The sequence below is a fragment of the Myxocyprinus asiaticus genome, chromosome 17 (genome assembly GCF_019703515.2).
Source record: "Myxocyprinus asiaticus isolate MX2 ecotype Aquarium Trade chromosome 17, UBuf_Myxa_2, whole genome shotgun sequence".
NCBI lineage: Eukaryota > Metazoa > Chordata > Actinopteri > Cypriniformes > Catostomidae > Myxocyprinus > Myxocyprinus asiaticus.
This window is the reverse complement of record NC_059360.1, coordinates 5,047,710-5,069,647: the sequence shown is the minus strand read 5'-3', so window position 1 is coordinate 5,069,647 and position 21,938 is coordinate 5,047,710. Positions and strand designations below refer to the sequence as shown.

General features: G+C 39.3%; 1 protein-coding gene across 2 annotated transcripts in view; it reads left to right on the top strand.

Moving 5' to 3' along the window:
• Positions 1-21,303, top strand: part of LOC127455358 (vam6/Vps39-like protein) — a 64,020-nt gene extending 42,717 nt beyond the window's left edge. For both annotated transcript variants that reach the window (XM_051723189.1, XM_051723190.1), the window contains 7 exons: positions 3,290-3,418; positions 3,506-3,608; positions 11,148-11,193; positions 11,371-11,520; positions 13,943-14,077; positions 17,811-17,902; positions 19,870-21,303. In XM_051723189.1, coding sequence (XP_051579149.1) covers positions 3,290-3,418; positions 3,506-3,608; positions 11,148-11,193; positions 11,371-11,520; positions 13,943-14,077; positions 17,811-17,902; positions 19,870-19,948 — 734 coding nt within the window. In that variant the 3' untranslated portion in view covers positions 19,949-21,303. The remainder of the gene's footprint in view (positions 1-3,289; positions 3,419-3,505; positions 3,609-11,147; positions 11,194-11,370; positions 11,521-13,942; positions 14,078-17,810; positions 17,903-19,869) is intronic.
• The last annotated feature ends 635 nt before the right edge of the window (positions 21,304-21,938 follow it).

Genomic DNA, 21,938 nt, shown 5'->3' with positions numbered 1-21,938 from the left:
ATCTGGGTACTCATAGTACACTTCTTTTTGTTGTATTTTCAGTGTAAACATACTACTCGTACTACTTACACTTCAAAATGGCATAGAATAGTGCAGAAGTGTGTGGTTTGGGATGCACTTTTAATCTGTGGCTACTGCTTTCTATCTTGTAATGTTTTTTTTCTGAAAGACGTTTTTGACTTTTTTAGAATGATGTATGTTGCGTGCAGTTTTTGTTATTGGCAAAAGTGCTTCACATCTAGCCATTAGCAAACATGCTTTGTTCAATTTATTATAATAACATCAATTGTAAATTGATCAAACTAAATTTTTGCATTACAAACTTGCAGCTTGAACAATGTGCCAAAGTAGGCTTGACGTATATAAGTGCTATTTATTTCAATGAAAGGTTGAAATAATTATTTGTGTAGATAATTGTGCCCTAATCTCTGAAATACTTTTATTTATTCTGAATTCTCTGAAATAGTATTATTTATTCTCATTTAAGTTTTCAAAAATAAATAAAAAACAATAATAAAACAAAGGACTGTTGAATCTCAAATCTCATAAACTGTTTTGATGTCTGTAACATTTTCATTGTGTTATATTCATCCTTCATACCAAGAGCTAGAAAGAAGACATCAAAACATATATTATTTGTTATTTGGGGTGTTTGGGAGAATGCTTCATTCTTGATATGATCATTTGTTATAGCTAGGGCTGTCAGGATTACCTGATTTAATTTGATTAGGCTACTCGATTAAAAAAAAGTCCTCTATTACAAAATTGCCAAATCGATAAATCGAAAATAAGGCATGAGGGACGCAGTCCACGGACGAGGGTCCGAACACATAATAAGATGTGTCAGCTGTGTATGAGTACTTCACTTTAGATTTGAAAAACAATGCAGTTGTCCATCAACCATAAAAAAACATAACATCACTTCAAGTGCTGTTCCATGGCACTATAAAGTCATAATTAACAGTGGTATTTTCTTATAGCCCCAGTGTTCCGAGTTGGGGGCGTATCATTTAAAAAATTGTGGCAAGAATCAAGAAAATCGGTATTAGACATAATTCTGTTTTACTTGTGGATTTTGTCTCTACAGTTTAGATTGTATACATGTTTGTACCATTTATGAAGAATAAAGCTTGCAAGAAAGTACAATTAATTTAGCTGTTTTATGAGGTGACAGTCTTGTGCAACAAAACAACATTTACCATCAGTATACACTGATGAGCCAAACATTATGACCACCCACCTAATATGCTGAAGGTGTCCTGTTGTATCTGGCACTGAGTGCCATAGTGCATCCTGGTGCCATCACTTTCCCAGGTAAACGGCGCACACGTACACGGCCATCCACGTGATGTAAAGAAAACAGGACTCATCGGACCAGGCAGCTTTCTTTCACTGCCCCAAGGTCCAGTTCCAATGTTCAGTGCCCATTGTTTGGTGGTTACATCGGTGGACAGGGGTCATCATGGGCACTCTGACCGGTCTGCAGCTACGCAGCTCCATATGCAGCAGGGTGTGATGCACTTTGAGTTGTGACACATTCCTCCCGTAACCATCATTAAAATTATCTGTGACTTGTGCCGACCTTCTGTCGGTTCGAATCAGATGGGATAGACTTTGTTGTCCTTGTGCATCGATGAGCCTTGGGCGCCCAACACCCTGTTGCCGGTTCGTGGTTTGTCCCTCCTCGGACCACTGTCGGTATGTACTCACCACTGCTGACCAGGAGCAACCCACAAGCCTTGCTGTTTCAGAGATGCTCTGACCCAGTCATCTGGCCATAACAATTTGGCCCTTGTCAAAGTCGCTCAGGTCTTTACTCCTGCTCATTTCTCTTGCATTCAACATGTTAACTGCGAGAACTGATTGTTTGCTTACCATCTAATCTACCCAGACCTTGACATGTGGCCTTGTTAGGAGATGATCAATGTTATTCGTTTCACCTGTGAGTGGTCATAATGTTTTGGCTTGTTGGAGTATGTGGCGGCACAAGAATGATAAAATAAGATGGATAAACCATCAATTAAAATTATTAATTGCATTGATACAAAAAAAGTGAAAAAGAAAAGTGAAAAAAGACCAGAATAATTTGAATGCACATTACATCGCAATTACGACTTCTGACCAGTTCAAACTTCCCAGGAGGACTTGAACGCAACATAAACCACAACATAACTTAAATAGTCTTTATACTGGTTATGTGTTGAACATATGTGGATTTGACATGATTGATATGAAGAAAAAAACAGTCCATAACAATCTTTTCATTTGGGCCAGTGAGCAACCCAACTTAGCAAAAGCATAGTAACAACCTGGCAACCACCCAGAACAGCTTGCAACTGCATAGCAATGTGTTACAAACATGGAGAACAATATAACAGCCACATAGCAACAACCTGGCAACCACCCAGAACACACTAGAAATCACATTCTGTAGCAATGCGCTAAAACATAGAGCAAAAAACCTTGGCAACTGCATAGCATGCCCCAGCATGCAAAATAGGCACATAATACATACCTGCCAACACTCCCGATTTGACCAGGTTTCTCCCGTTTTTCCACCCCTCCTCCCGCTTTACTCCCGATTTACAGTTTATCATGGTAAACTAAAACAATCACTAAGTCATAATGGCAGGAATAAAAAATAAAATAAATATATAAATAAAAAAACTAAAAAATGCATATAAACCAACACAGATAAAGAAGATAAATTATCAAAGAAATAAAAATTATTGTATTTTTTATATGTCATGGGTCAGGAAAGTTCTCAGCATATAAGAAAGGATATACACTTTTTATTATTAATAACTAAAAAAGCATTTATTGCTAAAACTGTCAAGGATGTGATAAGGGACTATCTGAATACATTTCTTAGAATTATTCATCTTTAATGTGGTATTACTGACTGGCACTGCCGCTCCCTATATGCATATTACGCAGTCTGCTTAGCCTCCCGACGGGGGCACCATCTTAACTTAGGGGGGCATTAACACCACAGGCTGCCATTCCTTGCACATACGAACCACTTACCCATCCCCCACCCCCATACATAATATCATAATATCGATCGCAGGCCCCTGAATCAAATCGAAATCTCATTGCTGCAGACTTTGAGGTATCGCAAACATTGGATCGCTAACTAAGAGAAATTATACAAGATCGTATCGTGTTGAAACTTCCAATCCAACCCCTAGTTTGTTTATCTGTTAACTTTTTAAATGTAATTAAATCTTAATATAACATCTAATTGTTTAATTGTCTTATGTTCTTCCATTGTGTTTACTGTGTCCAGGAGTTCTAGCTGTAGCTGCAGGAAAGGAGAATGAAGAGCTCGGAGAATTCCGCAACAAGCTTCTGACGTTTCTGGAAGTTTCTAGCAGCTATGAGCCAGAGAGACTTATCAGTGATTTCCCATTTGATGGTGAGTCCAGAGGTCAAAGACACACAGGATTTAATAGTGAAATAAAACGGACTGATGATGAATATTGTTCTGCTGTTTTTATGTCAGGTCTGTTGGAGGAGAGAGCTTTGCTCTTGGGTCGTATGGGGAAACATGAGCAGGCTCTCTTTATTTATGTTCACATTCTGAAAGACACGCGTATGGCTGAGGAGTGAGTATAATTCGGCAATGACCATCATTATGTTTTTTTTCTGCCCAGATAAAGTTTAAAAAGTAATGTTCTATTATGTGTGGTATGAATTAAGGGTGGGCGATAGGTATGAATAATTTTCTATCAAGGTTACGGTATATATCACGTTATAGTTTGTTCTCTGGAAAATCAACAAAAAGGGGTTTATATATTAAATAACCATATGATAAGCAAAATTATTAGTGCCGTCGGTCTATTACAATTTTTAATAGTGATTAATCACAGGGGCCTGGGTAGCTCAGCGAGTATTGACGCTGACTACCACCCCTGGAGCCGCAAGTTCAAATCCAGGGTGTGCTGAGTGACCAAATTAGCCCGGTTGCTAGGGAGGGTAGAGTCACATGGGGTAACCTCCTCGTGGTCACGATTAGTGGTTCTTGCTCTCAATGGGACGTGTGGTAAGTTGTGCGTGGATCGCGGAGAGTAGCATGAGCCTCCACATGCGGAGTTTCCCCGGTGTCATGCACAGTGAGCAATATGATAAGATGCACGGATTGACGGTCTCAGAAGCGGAGGCAACTGAGACTTGTCCTCCACCACCCGGATTGAGGTGAATAACCGTGCCACCACGAGGACCTACTAAGTAGTGGGAATTGGGCATTCCAAATTGGGAGAAAAGGGGATTAAAAAAAATAAAAAATTACATTTAATTAAATAAAAAAAATAGCGATTAATCACATAATGTTTTGTAGTTAATCACAGATTTTGAAAGTGCTGAAATTTGACACTATATATAGTTATTTTCTTGTAAAAATTAATTTATTTCCATCTTAGTAATGAAAACAAACAATATGTAGCAATATAATTTCCAAACAAAGGCTTCCACAATATAAAGAGAGAAATGCACTAAAATATCACCAATTCAAGTAACATTAAACGTTTACCAAAGTGTAAGTTGGCGTTTGACTAATTGAAAGAACTAGTCCCCACATAGGTTGCATATTCTTTGCAATGGGTATTACATCCCTTAAGCTCTCATCCTCCACAATATGAATCTGCCGGTAGACTGTGGCTATCCTCTTTGCTACAGCAATCGTGAAGCTACGTTCATGAGCGCACTTTGAACTCATCATGAAAAGTGCTTGCAAACAAACACCTCTCATTCTGCATTTTGGTGATAGTTAAAATTTTGTGTGCTTCTGTGGTGATTAAAATGCATCTCACAAATACTTAATTTCTATCACAAGTCCCATCTGGGCTTGTTTTGTACATCAGATAGCGCTAAGAGCTCCATTCTTCATCATTTTATCACTGACTGGGATTCTTTTATTTACTGAGATAACAACCTCCGCGGTTCTGTCATAGGAGAGTGTGTAACGGTCAACATTTATGTTTAGCAGACGCTTTTATCTAAAGCGACTTACTGTCATGATCCTGTTCTGTCTGCCCTCCGGTCCCTGACTGTTTTCTGTTTGTGTGTGTTTGCATTGTGTATGTGTAATTGGCTATGTCTGTGTTTCTGTTAGCCGTGTGCTTCCCTGTCCCTGCCTCCTTGTTACCCTTGTCACTCTCCCTCATTTAGTCCTTGTTATGTTAATTGCCTTTACCTGTTCCTCATGTGTCTTGCCTATATATTGTGCCCTCTTCCCTCTTGTATTTGTCAGATCATTTTGTGAGTTTAGTTAATAGTCATTCTGTTCTTGTTCCTGTCTTGTTCCTGTTCCCGGTTTGTCCTAGTTATTTTCCGTACTCTAGTTTATGTTTTGATTTAGTTTTCTCTCCCCCGTGAGAGTTTTGTGTTACCAGTTCTGTTTTCAGATGTTTAATAAAATATATTTTAGTTTTTACTAATTCCTGCATCTGGGTCCTCCTCATTCCTGACACATTTTGTGACACTTACAAATTGTAGAACATTGCAAGGAAATTGTCATACAAAGTTCAGCAACATCTATTGCATTGTACTGCCAAGCTCCCAAGGTGGCTGGAGTAGTATTGGCGCTAGCGCAGAAGAAAGAGAGACAGAGAAGTTTTTTTTTTTTTTTGTACAGTAAGTTCAAGTTAAGATCAATAGTAAGTACAATTAGTGTGGAATGGTTAAGTGCTCACAGAACAGATGTGGTTTTTTTTTAGCTGGTTCTTGAATGTTGAGATGGTATCAGCAGATCGTGTGAAGGTTGGAAGCTCATTACACCACAGTGGAAGAGAGAAAGTGAACAGTCGTGAAGTAGACTTTGAGCCTCTTTGTGATGGGACCACCAGGTGCCGCTCATTGCAGAGAGCGAGTTGGAGCATAGACCTGGAGAAGTGAATTGAAGTAAGAGGGTGTGGTTCCATTGACTGTCCTGAAGGCTAGAGTCAAAGCCTTGAATTTGACGCAGGCAGCTACAGGTAGCCAGTGAAGTGAAATCAAGAGTGGGCTGACATGAGCCCTTTTTGGCTGATTGAAGTCCAGATGCGCTGCTGAATTCTGGACCAATTGCGGTGGTTGAATTGTGTTAGCCGGGAGACCAGCCAACAAAGCATAACAGTAGCCCAGTCTTGAAATGACCAGAGCTTGGACCAGGAGCTGTGCAGCATATTCAGACAGAAAAGATCTGATTTTCCTGATGTTGTAGAGCGCAAATCTGCAAGACCTGGCGCTTGATGAGATGGTGGTAAAATTAAGCTGGTCATCTACCACCACTCCCAGGTTCCGAGCTGTTCTAGTTGGTGTAGAGTGTAGTTGAACCAAGATGAATAGTGAGGTTTTGGTCAACAGATGGGTTGGCTGGGATCACAAGGAGTTCTGTCTTGGCAAGGTTGAGCTGAAGGTGGAATTTCTTTATCCAGGCCGAAATGTCCGAGAGGCAGGCAGAGATATGAGCTGAGACAGTAGGGTCATCAGGCTGGAACGCCAGATAGAGCTGCGTGCCATCTAAATAGCAGTGGTAGGAAAAGCCATATGCCTCAATGATCGGTCCGAGTGATGTTGTGTATATCGAGAAGAGGAAGGATCCAAGCACTGATCCTTGGGGAACACCAGTGGTCAGCTGGTGTGACTTAGACACCTCTCCTTGCCAGGAGACCTTGAAAAAAATCTGCCAATAATGTAAGACTCAACCCATCCAAGTGCAGTTCTTGTGATGCCCAGGTCAGAGAGGTTGGACAGGAGAATCTTATGGTTAATTGTGTCGAAAGCAGCAGACAAGTCAGGGAGGATGAGGATGGATGATTTGGAGTTAGCTCTCGCCAGTCACAGGGTTTCAGCTACTGACGAGGGCAGTCTCTGTTGAGTGTCGAGTAGGTTGTTCTGTGAGAGAAAAGTAGACAACTGGTTGAATATATAGAATGTCTATGGGACAGTTGTGCTATGCATTTTTATGCTAAGCTTGTAGGCTCCTCTTGGTAGAAGGGCTCTGGCGCTGTGGCGTGTGCGTCAGGGTAATGACTCCGGGCAGACAAATTACAAAGGTTCCGCCCTTCACACCATTGTTTATGCTGTATTAATGGTAAATTTGTAATCGTGATTAAAAAAGTTTAACACATAAATGTTTTTTAATCGCATACGTTAACACGTTAATTCCGACAGCCTTTATTTTGATGCTTACGACAGTGAAATGCTTTACCCCATAGATTTCTATTAGTTTTCTTGGTAACACTTTCTATGAAACCCATATTTATAATGCATTGTAAAGGCATTATAAATGAATTATACTTCATTCATAATGTCTCATAATACACCTTATAATAAGTTATAACTTCTCATAAATAATTATAACTATAGTTATAATAATACATTATAAGACTTCCCCTATTCATAGTTATACTTTAGAGTATAATGCATTTTAACACAAGCAACATCCAATTATAACGCAGCAGAAGTTAATAAAGATAATCGTATAAGTGCTGTATAGTGTAAACAGTCAAAAGACTCACTATGATGTGATCATATTTTAAGAGGTCTTTGCCTGCTTTTTGTATGTAAAGTTACAAAAGCAGTATCTTATAAACAGCCATAACATAAAATACATTACAAGTCAAACTTATATAATGGAAGTTATTTATAAAATAAGTCTCCAAATAAGATGCACAAACATTAAAGTTTATTGAATAGAGTCCAGTATAAAATCAGTTTAGTGTTTACACCCAAGAAGATTGGCTACATGTGTGATCAACATTCATATTTTTTTTTTTTTTTTTTTTGAGAGTTTCTGATCTATTTTAACCTTGTAGCTTTACAAGTGTTTTTCGTAATATCTCAAAATTAACATTGAATGTGTGTTATTTTGTATTTTGTGCATATGTAATGTATATAACTTCCAGCATAACTTGTAATGTCTTATAACCACTTAAAAAATATTATGGATGTTTATAAGACATTCCTTTTGTCATTTTACTTAAAGCATACCTATTATATACATTACATATATCCTGATTTCTTCTATTTTTGTGTATTTTTCAACTAAATTGTTTTGATCTTCAAATGAGATATAAAACAAAGGTGACCTGAGTAAACACAAAATACAGTTTTCAAATTTTTTTTTTGTTGAAGCAAAAACGTTATACAACACTTATATCACCCATGTGAAAATCTAACTGCCCCTTAAATTTAATAGCTGGTTGTGCCACTTTTAGCTGCAACAGCTGCAACCAAATGCTTCCAATAACTGGAGATTAGTCTTTCAAAATGATGTGGTGGAATTTTGGCACCCTCTTCTTTGCAGAACTGCTTTAGTTGATCCACACTGGAGGGTTTTCGAGCATGAACTGCCCTTTTAAGGTCCTGCCACAGCATCTCAATCGAATTCAAGTCAAGACTTCGACAAGGCCACTCCAAAACTTTAATTTTGCTTCTTTTGAGCCATTCAGAGGTGGACTTACTTCTATGCTTTGGATCATTGTCTTGCTGCATAATCCAGTTGTGCTTGAGCTTCAACTCACAGACAGATGACCAGATGTTCTCCTTTAGGAATTTCTGGTAGAGAGCAGAATTCATGTTTCTCTCAATTATTGCAAGTCACACTGGCCCTGAAGCAGCAAAGCATCCCTACACCATCACACTACCACCACCATGCTTGACCGTAGTTATGATGTTCTTTTTGTGGAATTCTGTGTTTGATTTACGTCAAATGTAACTGGACCCCTGTCTTCCAAACAGTTCCACTTTCGACTCATCAGTTCACAGAACATTCTCCCAAAAGGTTTGAGGATCATCAAGGTGTGTTTTGGCAAAACAGAATGGGTTAGAAATGGGTTTCGTCTTGCCACTCTTCCATGGATGGCATTTTTGGCCAGTGTCTTTCTGATAGTGGAGTCATGAACAGTGACCTTTATTGATGTGAGAGGGGCCTGCAGTTCCATGGATGTTGTCCTTGGCTTTTTTGTGACTTTCTGGATGACTCGTCGCTGTGCTTTTGGAGGATTTTTAGAAGGTCGGCCACTTCTGAGAAGGTTCACTAGTGTGCCACGGTTTCTCCATTTGGAGATAATGGCTCTCACTGTGATTCTTTGGAGTCCCAGAGTCTTTAAAATAGCTTTGTAACCCTTCCCTGACTGATTTATTTCAATCACCATTTTCCTCATTTCTGGAATTTCATTCGACCTTGGCGTAATGTGCTACTGGGTGAGACCTTTTAGCCAACTTCATGCTGCTGAAAAAGTTCTATTTAGATTTGATTGAACAGGGCTGGCAGTAATCAGGCCTGGGTGTGTTTAATCCATCTGAACCCCATTATGAATGCAGTTTCATAGATTTGGGGATTTAGTAACTAACTTTTTCACACAGGCCCAGTTGGTATTGGATAACTTTTTTGCTTCAATAAATAACATTATCATTTAAAAACTGTACTCAGATTGCCTTTGTTTTATGTTAGATTTGTTTGAATTTTTTAACAATTTAGTGTGAGATATACACAAAAATAGAAGAAATCAGGATGGGAGCTAATATTTTTTCATAGCACTGTGTATACACCGATCAGCCACAACATTCAAACCACCTGCCTAATATTGTTTAGGTCCCCCTCATGCCATCAAATCAGTGCCGACTCGCATCTCAGAATAGCATCAATTGTACATAGCGAGACCACTGCAAAATTATCTCAAAATTAATTAAGAGACCACTGCAAAATTATCAGTTTCTCTGGATTTACTATTTATAGGGATGTGTTTGAGTAAAATGAACATTTTAGTTTTATTCTGTAAAGTACTGATAACATTTCTCCCACATTCCAAATAAAAATATTGTCATTTAGAGCATTTATTTGCAGAAAATGACAACTTGTCAAAATAACAAAAAAGATAGTGTTTTCAGACCTCAAATAATGCAAAGAAAACAAGTTTATATTCATTTTTAAACAACACAATACTAATGTTTAACTTGGGATGAGTTCAGAAATCAATATTTGGTGGAATAACCCTGATTTTCAATCACAGCTTTCATATGTCTTGGCATGCTCTCTACCAGTCTTTCACATTGCTGTTGGGTGACTTTATGCCACTCCTGGCGCAAAAATTCAAGAAGCTCGGCTTTGTTTGATGGCTTGTGATCATCCATCTTCCTCTTGATCACATTCCAGAGATTTTCAATGGGGTTCAGGTCTGGAGATTGGGCTGGTCATGACAGGGTCTTGATCCGGTGGTCCTTCTTCCACACATTGGTTGACCCGGCTGTGTGGCATGGTGCATTGTCCTGCTGGAAAAACCAATCCTCAAGTTGAGGAACAGTGTCAAAGCAGAAGGAAGCAAGTTTTCTTCCAGGATAACCTTGTATGTGGCTTGATTCATGTGTCTTTCACAAAAACGAATATGCCCGATTCCAGCCTTGCTGAAGCACCCCCAGATCATCACCGATGCCCCACCTGGTCGTCTAATAGTTAGACGGAGACCTGGAGAGGCCTTCAAGCCAGAGTGTCTGGCACCCACTGTGAAATTTGGTGGAGGATCAGTGATGATCTGGGGGAGCTTCAGCAAGGCTTGGAATCAGGAAGATTCGTCTTTGTGCTTCCTTCTGCTCTGAAAATGTTCCCCAACTCTGAGGACTGGTGTGTGTGTGTGTGTGTATATGTATGTGTATATATATATATATATATATATATATATATCAGTATAACTTCAGCAGATAAAACTGGATGTTGCTGTTTTTATAATGCATTATACATTCAGGTATAACTATGTATAGGTAAGTATTATAATTGTGGTTACAATTATTTATGAGAAGTTGTAACATATTATAAGGTGTATTATGAGACATTACTGATGCATTATAATCCCTTTACAATGCATTATAAATATGGGCTTCATAGAAACCATTTTCTTTTTAAATTAAGGGACAAAATTATGAAGAAATCATCAGCTGAAATGTTTCTATTACTCCCTTGTTGCTTTTAATAAAGACATTTTCAGTGCAGACTATCTTTGTTCTTTTTCTGTACTTGATTATTTATCGAAATAATTTGATTGAAATTGAAAATATGCTACGTTAAATATTTAAACTCAAGCAGTCATAGCTTTTCGCCTTTGACCTTTCCTTCCCTAATATTCTTGGGTTTGGCGTAAGTTCTCTGTGTTGTAATTGTTCCACAGGTACTGTCACAGTCATTATGATCCAGCCGCAAATGGCAATAAAGATGTGAGTGCTGCTCATTAACTTATTACCTGTTGTATTTGAATTCGTTCAATCTGTCTTGTACAATGTCAGATACTTCATGAGCAAAAACCTTGAATTATTGTAAAACAGAATATGCACAATATCTCTCTTGTTATCATTCAAATTGTCTTACTGTTAACACAAGTGTCTTATCTGTAGGTGTACCTGTCCCTGCTGCGCATGTATCTGTCTCCTCCAGACGTGCACTTCTTGGGGCCCATTAAGATGGAGCTTTGTGAACCTCAGGCGAATCTCCAGGCGGCCCTGAAGGTTCTTCAGCTCCACCACAGCAAACTCAACACCACTAAAGTGAGCAGCCCTCCACAGCCACTCAAACACTGGCACACACTCACAGTGCCACCCTTAAACAGAGAACTCTAAAGGAATATGTTATTTGAAACAAGCAAGTTCAAAAAATAACCTCCCAATAGCGGGTGACTGAACAATAGAATATATTTTGCCAGCCATGAAACTTTGTTTTGCATTAATTTTGCATTAAGGTTTCGCAAGGTCTTACATAAGTAGATACATTTACGTGCCATTTCACCACTGCAGGAGGGCGGTTGTCACGGTGATCCTTGCAGCTCTCATTTGCTGCTTGTTTTATTTTGGTCCCTGGTGACAAGGCAGAGAAAGTCCAATCAGACTGTACCTACAGTGCATCCGGAAAGTATTCACAGCGCTTCACTTTTTCCACATTTTGTTATGTTACAACCTTATTCCAAAATTGATTAAATTCATTATTTTCCTCAAAATTCTACAAACAATACCCCAGAATGACAACGTGAAAGAAGTTTGTTTGAAATCTTTGCAAATTTATTAAAAATAAAAAATGAAAAAAATCACATGTACATAAGTATTCACAGCCTTTGCCATGACACTCAAAATTGAGCTCAGGTGCATCCTGTTTCCACTGATCATCCTTGAGCTGTTTCTACAACTTGATTGGAGTCCACCTGTGGTAAATTCAGTTGATTGGACATGATTTGGAAAGGCACACACCTGTCTATATAAGGTCCCACAGTTAACAGTGCATATCAGAGCACAAACCAAGCCATGAAGTCCAAGGAATTGTCTGTAGACCTCCAAGACAGGATTGTATCGAGGATCAGATCTGGGGAAGGGTACAGAAAAATGTCTGCAGCATTGAAGTTCCCAATGAGCACAGTGGCCTCCATCATCCATAAATGGAAGAAGTTTGGAACCACCAGGACTCTTCCTAGAGCTGGCCGCCTGGCCAAACTGAGCGATTGGGGGAGAAGGGCCTTAGTCAGGGAGGTGACCAATAACCCGATGGTCACTCTGACAGAGCTCCAGCGTTTCTCTGTGGAGAGAGGAGAACCTTCCAGAAGAACAACCATCTCTGCAGCACTCCACCAATCAGGCCTGTATGGTAGAGTGGCCAGACGGAAGTCACTCCTCAGTAAAAGGCACATGAAATTTCCGCCTGGAGTTTGCCAAAAGGCACCTGAAGGACTCTCAGACCATGAGAAACAAAGATTGAACTCTTTGGCCTGAGTGGCAAGCGTCATGTCTGGAGGAAACCAGGCACCGCTCATCACCTGGCCAATACCATCCCTACAGTGAAGCATGGTGGTGGCAGCATCATGCTGTGGGGATGTTTTTCAGCGGCAGGAACTGGGAGACTAGTCAGGATCGAGGGAAAGATGAATGCAGCAATGTACAGAGACATCCTTGATGAAAACCTGCTCCAGAGCACTCTGGACCTCAGACTGGGGCGAAGGTTCATCTTCCAACAGGACAACGACCCTAAGCACACAGCCAAGATAACAAAGGAGTGGCTACAAGACAACTCTGTGAATGTCCATGAGTGGCCCAGCCAGAGCCCAGACTTGAACCCGATTAAACATCTCTGGAGAGATCTGAAAATGGCTGTGCACCGACGCTCCCCATCCAACCTGATGGAGCTTGAGAGGTCCTGCAAAGAAGAATGGGAGAAACTGCCCAAAAATAGGTGTGTCAAGTTTGTAGCATCATACTCAAAAAGACTTGAGGCTGTAATTGGTGCCAAAGGTGCTTCGACAAAGTATTGAGCAAAGGCTGTGAATACTTATGTACATGTGATTTTTTTTCATTTTTTATTTTTAATAAATTTGCAAAGATTTCAAACAAACTTCTTTCACGTTGTCATTCTGGGGTATTGTTTGTAGAATTTTGAGGAAAATAATGAATTTAATCAATTTTGGAATAAGGTTGTAACATAACAAAATGCGGAAAAAGTGAAGCGCTGTGAATACTTTCCGGATGCACTGTAAATCTGACAATTTGAAGGTAACATGGTCAAACCATCACGGTTTCTCCTCATTGCCTCTCTGAGTGTTTATTCACTTGCCTTTAGAAAAAGACCACAATAGAGGCTTGTACAGTTAAATAATTTTCCAGTTAAAGCTTTACTTAATGTTGAGGGACTGCTGTGGACAATGATTGATATTGTGCATTACTAGATAGTCACCACCTTGAGAGTTAACAGGACGCTGCACCCGTATACCTTTTAGATGTTGGAGGCATGCAATCTGTAGGTCATGTCTGATTATGGCTGTTTGTTGTTTTACATTACTTTACAACTTTCTTGATGTTCTCTGTCATATTTGTGAAACACATTTTGACATTCAGAATGATAAAGTGCCTGGATAGAGCTCTCAAAACCACGTCCAGATCCACTGCTGCTCACTTATGATGTTTTAATGGCGGGTTTTCTGTCTTTCATAAGGCCATAAACCTGCTGCCAGCTAACACACAGATCCGAGAGATCCAGGTGTTTCTGGAGAGTGTGTTAGAGGAGAAGGCCGGCAGAAAGCGTTTTGACCAGGTCCTCAAGAGTCTTCTACAGGCTGAGTTCCTGCGGGTATGTTTAGTGTGAACGCTTTGATTTGGTGTGCTGTGTAAATGATTTGTGTTCTGAATGTATGCTGAGCAAACCTCTAAGACAAGGCCGCCATTTGTCACATGTAGTTCACAGAATATTAAGTGTTAAATAGAAATATTTAAAATCAGGGTTTCCATGTGTCCTGAAAAACCTGGAATTTTGCAGTGCAGTTTTCCAGTCATGGAAAATGAGGAAAAATTGCTAAATGTCCTGGAAAATGATGATTTGTCCTGGAAATGATTTTAGTATAATAAAACCATTGAATGTGTCGCTAACAAGATTCTGAATCCAGTCATAAAAATGGCCTTGGCTATAAAAAACAGAATGTCAAAGAATTTGACATATTTAGGATGAAATGCACAGTTAATAAAATTAAAATTGCAATATGTCCTAGTGTCATTATTAGACCACAAAATGCTGTGATTTAGTTGAATAAACAACAAAAGGCTGTGATTTAATTTAATAAATGTATAATCTGTGTGTGCTGCGTGCTTTAAAATTACCGTGAAGCCAGCAGTTGAAAACACCACATCATGACGTGTGTAGTAGAAGACACACTTCTGTGCACAGCACATACCGGCATGGATGCCGTATGCATCCAATGTAGACAACATCATTGTCACTGAGTAGATTTAGATTAATTCATCCCAAAGGTGCTCTATCGGGTTGAGGTCAGGACTCTGTGCAGGCCAGTCAAGTTCTTCCACACCAAACTCGCTCATCCATGTCTTTATGGACATTGCTTTGTGCACTGGTGCGCAGTCATGTTGGAACAGGAAGGGGCCATCCCCAAACTGTTCCCACAAAGTTGGGAGCATGGAATTGTCCAAAATCTCTTGGTGTGCTGAAGCATTCAGAGTTCCTTTCACTGGAACTAAGGGGCCAAGCCCAGCTCCTGAAAAACAACCCCACACCATAATCCCCCTCCACCAAACTTCACAGTTGGCACAATGCAGTCAGACAAGTACCGTTCTCCTGGCAACTGCCAAACCCAGACTCGTCCATCAGATTGCCAGATGGAGAAGCTTGATTCGTCACTCCAGAGAACGCGTCTCCACTGCTCTAGAGTCCAGTGGCGGCGTGCTTTACACCACTGCATCTGACGCTTTGCATTGCACTTGGTGATGTATGGCTTGGATGCAGCTGCTCGGCCATGGAAACCCATTCCATGAAGCTCTCTACGCACTGTTCTTGAGCTAATCTGAAGGCCACATGAACTTTGGAGATCTGTAGCAATTGACTCTGCAGAAAGTTGGCGACCTCTGCGCACTATGCGCCTCAGCATCCGCTGACCCCGCTCTGTCATTTTACGTGGCCTACCACTTCGTGGCTGAGTTGCTGTCATTCCCAATCGCTTCCACTTTGTTATAATACCACTGACAGTTGACTGTGGAATATTTAGTAGCGAGGAAATTTCACAACTGGACTTGTTGCACAGGTGGCATCCTATCACAGTACCACACTGGAATTCACTGAGCTCCTGAGAGCAGCCCATTCTTTCACAAATGTTTGTAGAAGCAGTCTGCATGCCTAGGTGCTTCATTTTATACACCTGTGGCCATGGAAGTGATTGGAACATCTGAATTCAATTATTTGGATGGGTGAGCGAATACTTTTGGCAATATAGTGTAGATAGATCCCTATCCTTAATAGATAGATAGAGAGAGAGAGAGAGATATGACAGAGAGAGAGAGAGAGAGAATGGATGGACAAATGGAAAGAAAGGGCGATAGGTTAGATAGAGCAGCCTAATGCCTATCAGAGGCCTTGTGTGGGTTGTTTACATTAGAATTTTTGAATAGCTTGAATATTCTAGGCCCATCTGAACATTCCGTCAATGTAAGTCTGAGATTTTTCCGATTTAGCATTGTCTATGAGATTTTACTGTTTTTGCCTCGTCTCAGACCCAGATTAATAGTTCCTTCACGTGCTATATGAATTACTGTAAATACAAGTTTCCCACTCGAAGTTGTACATGAACGACCCCTCAAGTCGTTATTACGACTGGGTAACTCATAGATAATTTTGATACCCGAGTTTCTGAGATCGTAAACGTTCAACATGGTGGAGGAGAGTACAGTTTCTGTAGTGAGTGACAGGTTTTAATGATTTTTCTATATACAGCTAATTGTTAACGCTTACAATTTTGGTCATATTCATTTATGTATATCAGTAACCATTTGATACATGTTGTACATTTGTACACCGTGAAAATAGCTTTTATTTGACCAAATTTCAAATATCGTCAGCAAGCTAAAGATATCTGGTAATATGTATTATGGTGTCAAAATAAAAGTTCCTTAATAAATATCTATGAATAAACCTGGCATCAGAAAGAACAGGAAACATGGACGACTACAAAGCACTTGAACGCAACGTATTCGTAATTACCACTTGTGGGAAGTAGGATAATTCCGGTAACACATGAAGGCAGCACAAACTAAGAAAATCCATGATAAAAAAAAAAAAAAAAGGCATCTATTTTATTTTTAAAAATGTTAACCACAGAATTCAGTTAAACACAATACAGAATTTGAGATGTGATTGAAATGACACTGGTGGAAATTTCCATGAATGTCAGAAAAAAATGACAAAAGTGTGTTTTGCTGAGGCGTGTGCTCTGTACTGGCAGCTGGGGTTGGCTGACTGCGGATTCACAAAAACAAAAAGAATTGCTCCAATGGTAAGAAAATTAGTGATGCACCAATATGAAAATGTTTGACCCAAAACGAATATTCTGGAGACACTGGACCGAAAACCGAAAATGTTTATATACAGTATATATCTACAGTATATATTAGTTTAACTAGACTTTGGAATTATCTATCTATCTGTCTGTCTGTCATCTTGAATGTACTAATATATACAGTATATAGGCCTATATACTGTATATAAACAGACTTTTGCCTAGCATAAGCAAATATTTACCCTACAAAGTGCTAATAAAGTACTTACGAATACACAACAAGGGACAAAAGGATACCTTCCTATTCTAAGTTTTGCTTGTATCTGTCCATCATCCATATTGTCAATATTGTTGTGAGTGGGGAAAAATAAACTGAGGTTATCTGTGACGGTGTCACTCTCTGGTCCAGTTTCAGATGAAAAGAGCAAATTTGCGCGAGACCGCGAGCGGTGGATGCAAAGCATGTTGAATTGAACTCGTATTTGACACTGCTGATTTAGAGTGCGGCTCGGTTTGAACAGTATGTGGGCATATTTTAACATGACGTGATGGTGGCTGATATTAATGTGCTGATATTAAAGAGAGCGATCGCATCATAACTTTTGGGAATGTAGACTTTAATAGGCAACTAGGTAATGCAAATACCAACAGAATGTGCTTTTACATTTAAAATTTCACCGCAGTGTGCTTTCATAAAATCCATTGAGTGTTTTTGTGCTGTTGCGCTCGTTCTTGCAAACACACACACACACACACTGTACAGATTATAAGCACAATCTTGTTGCCATAACTATATATTTGAACATTAGCTGTTGTTTACATCTTTTCGCATAAAATGCTGCATTTTCTTTGTCTCTGTTACTTGAAGTACCAGTTTTTGTTCATATTTTCAGCCAGGATTTTGTGCTTTTTTTTCTCTTTCGGCCGAAAACCCAAAATAGCATTCATAATGAGAATTTAGAATTAATTGTGCTAAATATGTTGACAGTCCTAATTTCAAAATAATGTTTTATTGTTCATCTACAGGTGCAAGAGGAGCGCATCTTTCACCAGCAGGTGAAGTGTGTCATCACAGACGAGAAGACCTGCAGAGTGTGTAAGAAGAAGATCGGGAACAGGTGCATCTTACGTTATTTCACTATTCACTTTACTCAAGCGTCAATGCGAGAAGTAGCAAAATTCTAAACTGTCTAAACACAGAAAATTATTAATAGTCCCTAAAGTGATTAACAACACCATAACTTCTTAAAGCTTATACTAGTAGTTTTTGAAGACAGAGAGGGGGTCTGCTTCTTGCATGTAATTGAGAAGGTATATACATTTTTCGAAATGTTTGATTATTTGGTTGGTATGTTTTTACTGAAACATTTGTCATATTATCATCAACTAAAATGTTTCCCTTCAACTAAATTTTTTAGTCCAGAAATTAATCGACTAAATGTAAAGGCCATTTTCGCCAAAAGACAAAAATTGTCTGTAGGGATGTGAACGAGTAATCGACTAATTGAGTACTCGTTCTGCACCAGCTTGTCGACTATTAAAAACACTACTCAAATATCGCAAATTTATTTTCCTATGAGCATTTGCCTGCAGTGAGCAGTGCTGAATACTGTACTTTCCCTCTGGATTTCTCACCAAATCTCGCGGTTACAATTGAGTCCACTGAGGGGCGCTCTGGATGTGTGTCGTGGAGTTGTTGGATGAGAGAGAAAACGTAATTTAGCCCTATAAGGACGGGATTATTTTTTTGGGACATAATGTCCATAAAGTAATTATTACTGTGGACGTCTGTAATATTTACCATCAGTTTGCACGGGATAAGCGATGTATATAAAAATCGCAGAGATGGGTGTGTCTACAGCATTTACACACCGCTGTCACGCGTAACTGACCTATTCAAATATGTATACTGTGCTGATTAATTATGCAGAAAATATTAAACATGAGCATATACGGTATATGTGATTATTAGAAGACATTTATTGGAATATCTGGCTAAATACAACAGAACTGGTGACATTAAAAAGCCTGTAATCTTGTATTATACTCTTTAATCAAAAATATGGACAATCCCTTCGCATTATGTAATTTTATGTTGCGTAACACTGGGCTCAACACAATTTCCAGCACTTTGCTCAAATCATAATCAGAAACTGCTCTTACATTTTCTGGTGTCTTCTCTTGACCAACATCCATTTCAGAAACTTTGAGAACTTAAGAAACAGCGATATTTAAAGGGTTGAAGTGCTAGAAAGTGCAGATTTACAGGCTTTTTGTTAACATGTCAATTCGCACTGGATTAATATTACCAAGAGTTATTTTTACTGGCTGTTTTATAGTAGGTAAAACACGCTGTAACTTTTACTGGCGCGGGAACACGCAGTCTGGAAAAAGTCCGGGAAAATTACTGACATGACCGATTCGCATGGGATTAAAATGTCTGATTAGCTATGGTAATTATTACATTATCCCACGCTCCCATATAAGACTAATCCTGTCCGAGTAGGGCTATTGTGTGCTTTCAAGCAAGGCCAAGTGTGGCAATATTTGCAATGTTTTAATTCTTATTCAGTTCTACTCTATTGGTATTCGGTTCTTGTTGGAGTCATGCAAACCAATGGACAAGGATCTGTTTTTATGGTGGAAAACAAATGCGAAGCAGTACGAGAAACTCAGAAGCTTATCAGATCAGTATGTGCATTAAATCTCTGAACACGTGAACAGCCCATTTTATAAAAAGCCAACTTTCACCACTTTGAATAATATGTGAAATGGTAAACATGTGATAGCCTTCATGTAGACTCAAATTTTATATATGCGCATTACCCTAATGCCAACACTGACGTGTTAAAGAAGACGCAACTTTGACACCCCTGTTCCACAGCACCCCCTGTTCAAAATCTGTTCCCGCAGCTATGTACTCAAGCAGTGAAAGTGTTGGTGTAAATTTAGCTGTTTAGCTCAACCTCTCTTACATGTATTAGTGCTCAATATAATTGAATGACTATTTGAAGGGCTCAATATGAATTAATGAAGTTCAAAGGGTTGTTTGATAATTACAGCTGTCTGTCCTTTACCTCTCTAGTGCCTTTGCCAGGTATCCGAACGGTGTGGTAGTTCACTACTTCTGCTGTAAAGATCGCACCATGTGCCCTGCAGAGTAATGCAACCTGCAGCCTGAACACGCTCCACACGCTCAAGTCTGTGTGAAGATACCAGACTGATGCGCTGCCAAAGGAAATGCCAGTCTGCATATTCTGCTCTTTCTTTCTGTCTTTCCATTGGAAGGGCAAAGACAAGTCTGTCTCATGAGAAAATTAATCAACTGCCAGAGTTGTTCTGTAGAAATAATATGGACAGTGAAATTAAGATTTTTTAACAGTACAAGCAAGGTTGTTTTCATGTGTTTCTTCAAAGGCTTTTACCTGAATGCACAACACACACTGTGGCATCTATACTTTCACTCCCCACCTTTTTGTCTTTACTAACAGTGCAGCTTTTCATCCAACCTGACGCTTTGTCTGATGCCTTTAGTGTAAAAGGCCTGTGTTTGTATGCACCTTCAGGGCTCACAGGACTGTTATTCTGAGCTGGGCTTGTAGGTGCTGCTCCGTTTCACTCTGTTAGTTTGAGATGAAATCAGACACCAGATAAAAAACTTAATGTGGCCCCCTCGACAGAAGCAGCAGCACTGGCACACAGCACGTCCACTGCGATCAGCTTTCTGCAAAGTTGGAGGGATTAAAGCTTCCGCTTTCCTTTTACTCCTTTTCTGTTTTGTTTTTTTGTGTTTTTTGCATGGAAGGGATGAAAATTCTCTCATTATTTACTCATCTTTATGTTTTTCCTAAGCCATATGACTTTCTTTTTTTCTGTGGAACATAAAGTGAGATGCTTGGAAGAATGTAACTCATTCACTCTTCTCTCAGTCACTCTTCACTTTCATTGCTTCTCCTTTTGTGTTTTATGGAAGAAAGTTTTATGGAAAGTCATACAGGTTTGGATCAAAATGATCATTTTCATTTTTGGTTAGAACTATCCCTTTAACAGCATGACACTCCTAATGTGTAGCTTGTTTTCATTTAGTTTGGCATTGTGTCCGAATTGTTTTGCCTTTTAGGTTTTGTGTAGTTTTGGAGAGCGGAGTGGTGACTTTACGATCAGGTCACAGTAGCATGCCACTGTTTTCTTTTCTAGTTCGTACTAGTGGCTTTAATTTATTATTAACACACTGTTTAAATATGTCCTTACTTTCAGGAATGTCTCGCCTATTTGTGCGATTGTGTCGCCCAGTTGGGCATCAGTATTTCTCTGGCTGCATAAGTGTTCTTCAATACATTTATAAGATGCTTGTCTGTTCGTTTATCTGTAAATCATGACATGAACTGTTGCTCAAAAAGTGGTGGTACCTAAACCACTGCAACAATCCTGAAGGGTTTTGGTTGAAACAGATGTGAATGTATAGACAGTACATTGAATCTGAGGTGAAGGTCAACTCTAATAAACATTTATCTTCTCTAATGTTTTGTGGCATGTTTTAATCTACGAGTGGTGTCCAGTTGTTATCTCAGAAAGAGATCTAATATTTTGTGTAAAAATAGGAAATGAAATATATTTTTGAGTCAAGAAAAAGATGAAAGTTAATATTTCATATTTCACTGGAAATGGAAAATCAAGTCAAGCGCATTGCATTGTGGAATTCCAGTGTTGGGGAAGCTACTTTGAAACTGCAGCATCACAAGCTACAAGTTACTCATAACTTACAGTCAAGCTACACTTTTAGTTGGCTACACTACAAACTACTAACAAACAAAATGAAGCTATTTAAAGAATATATTTTTAAATATAGCAAAGTTCTGATTGCAGAATTCAATAATATCACCTGATTTGAGTGTCATTCCCTTACAAAAATTAACTATGGTTTCACTACAGTAACCATAGCTTTAACATGGTTGTGGTAGGGCAGAGGGCAGGGCCGGGTCATGATTCTGCACACCCGGCCCCTAATCAAGCCGATCAAGCTCGAGAGGGATAAAGGCGACCGGAGACGGCAGTGCGACAGAGAGTGAGTTACGGGCAGCTGCCTGACACCTGTGTGTATTTGTCTTTTGGTTCAGTCTAATTAGGGGCCGGGTGTGCAGAATCATGACCCGG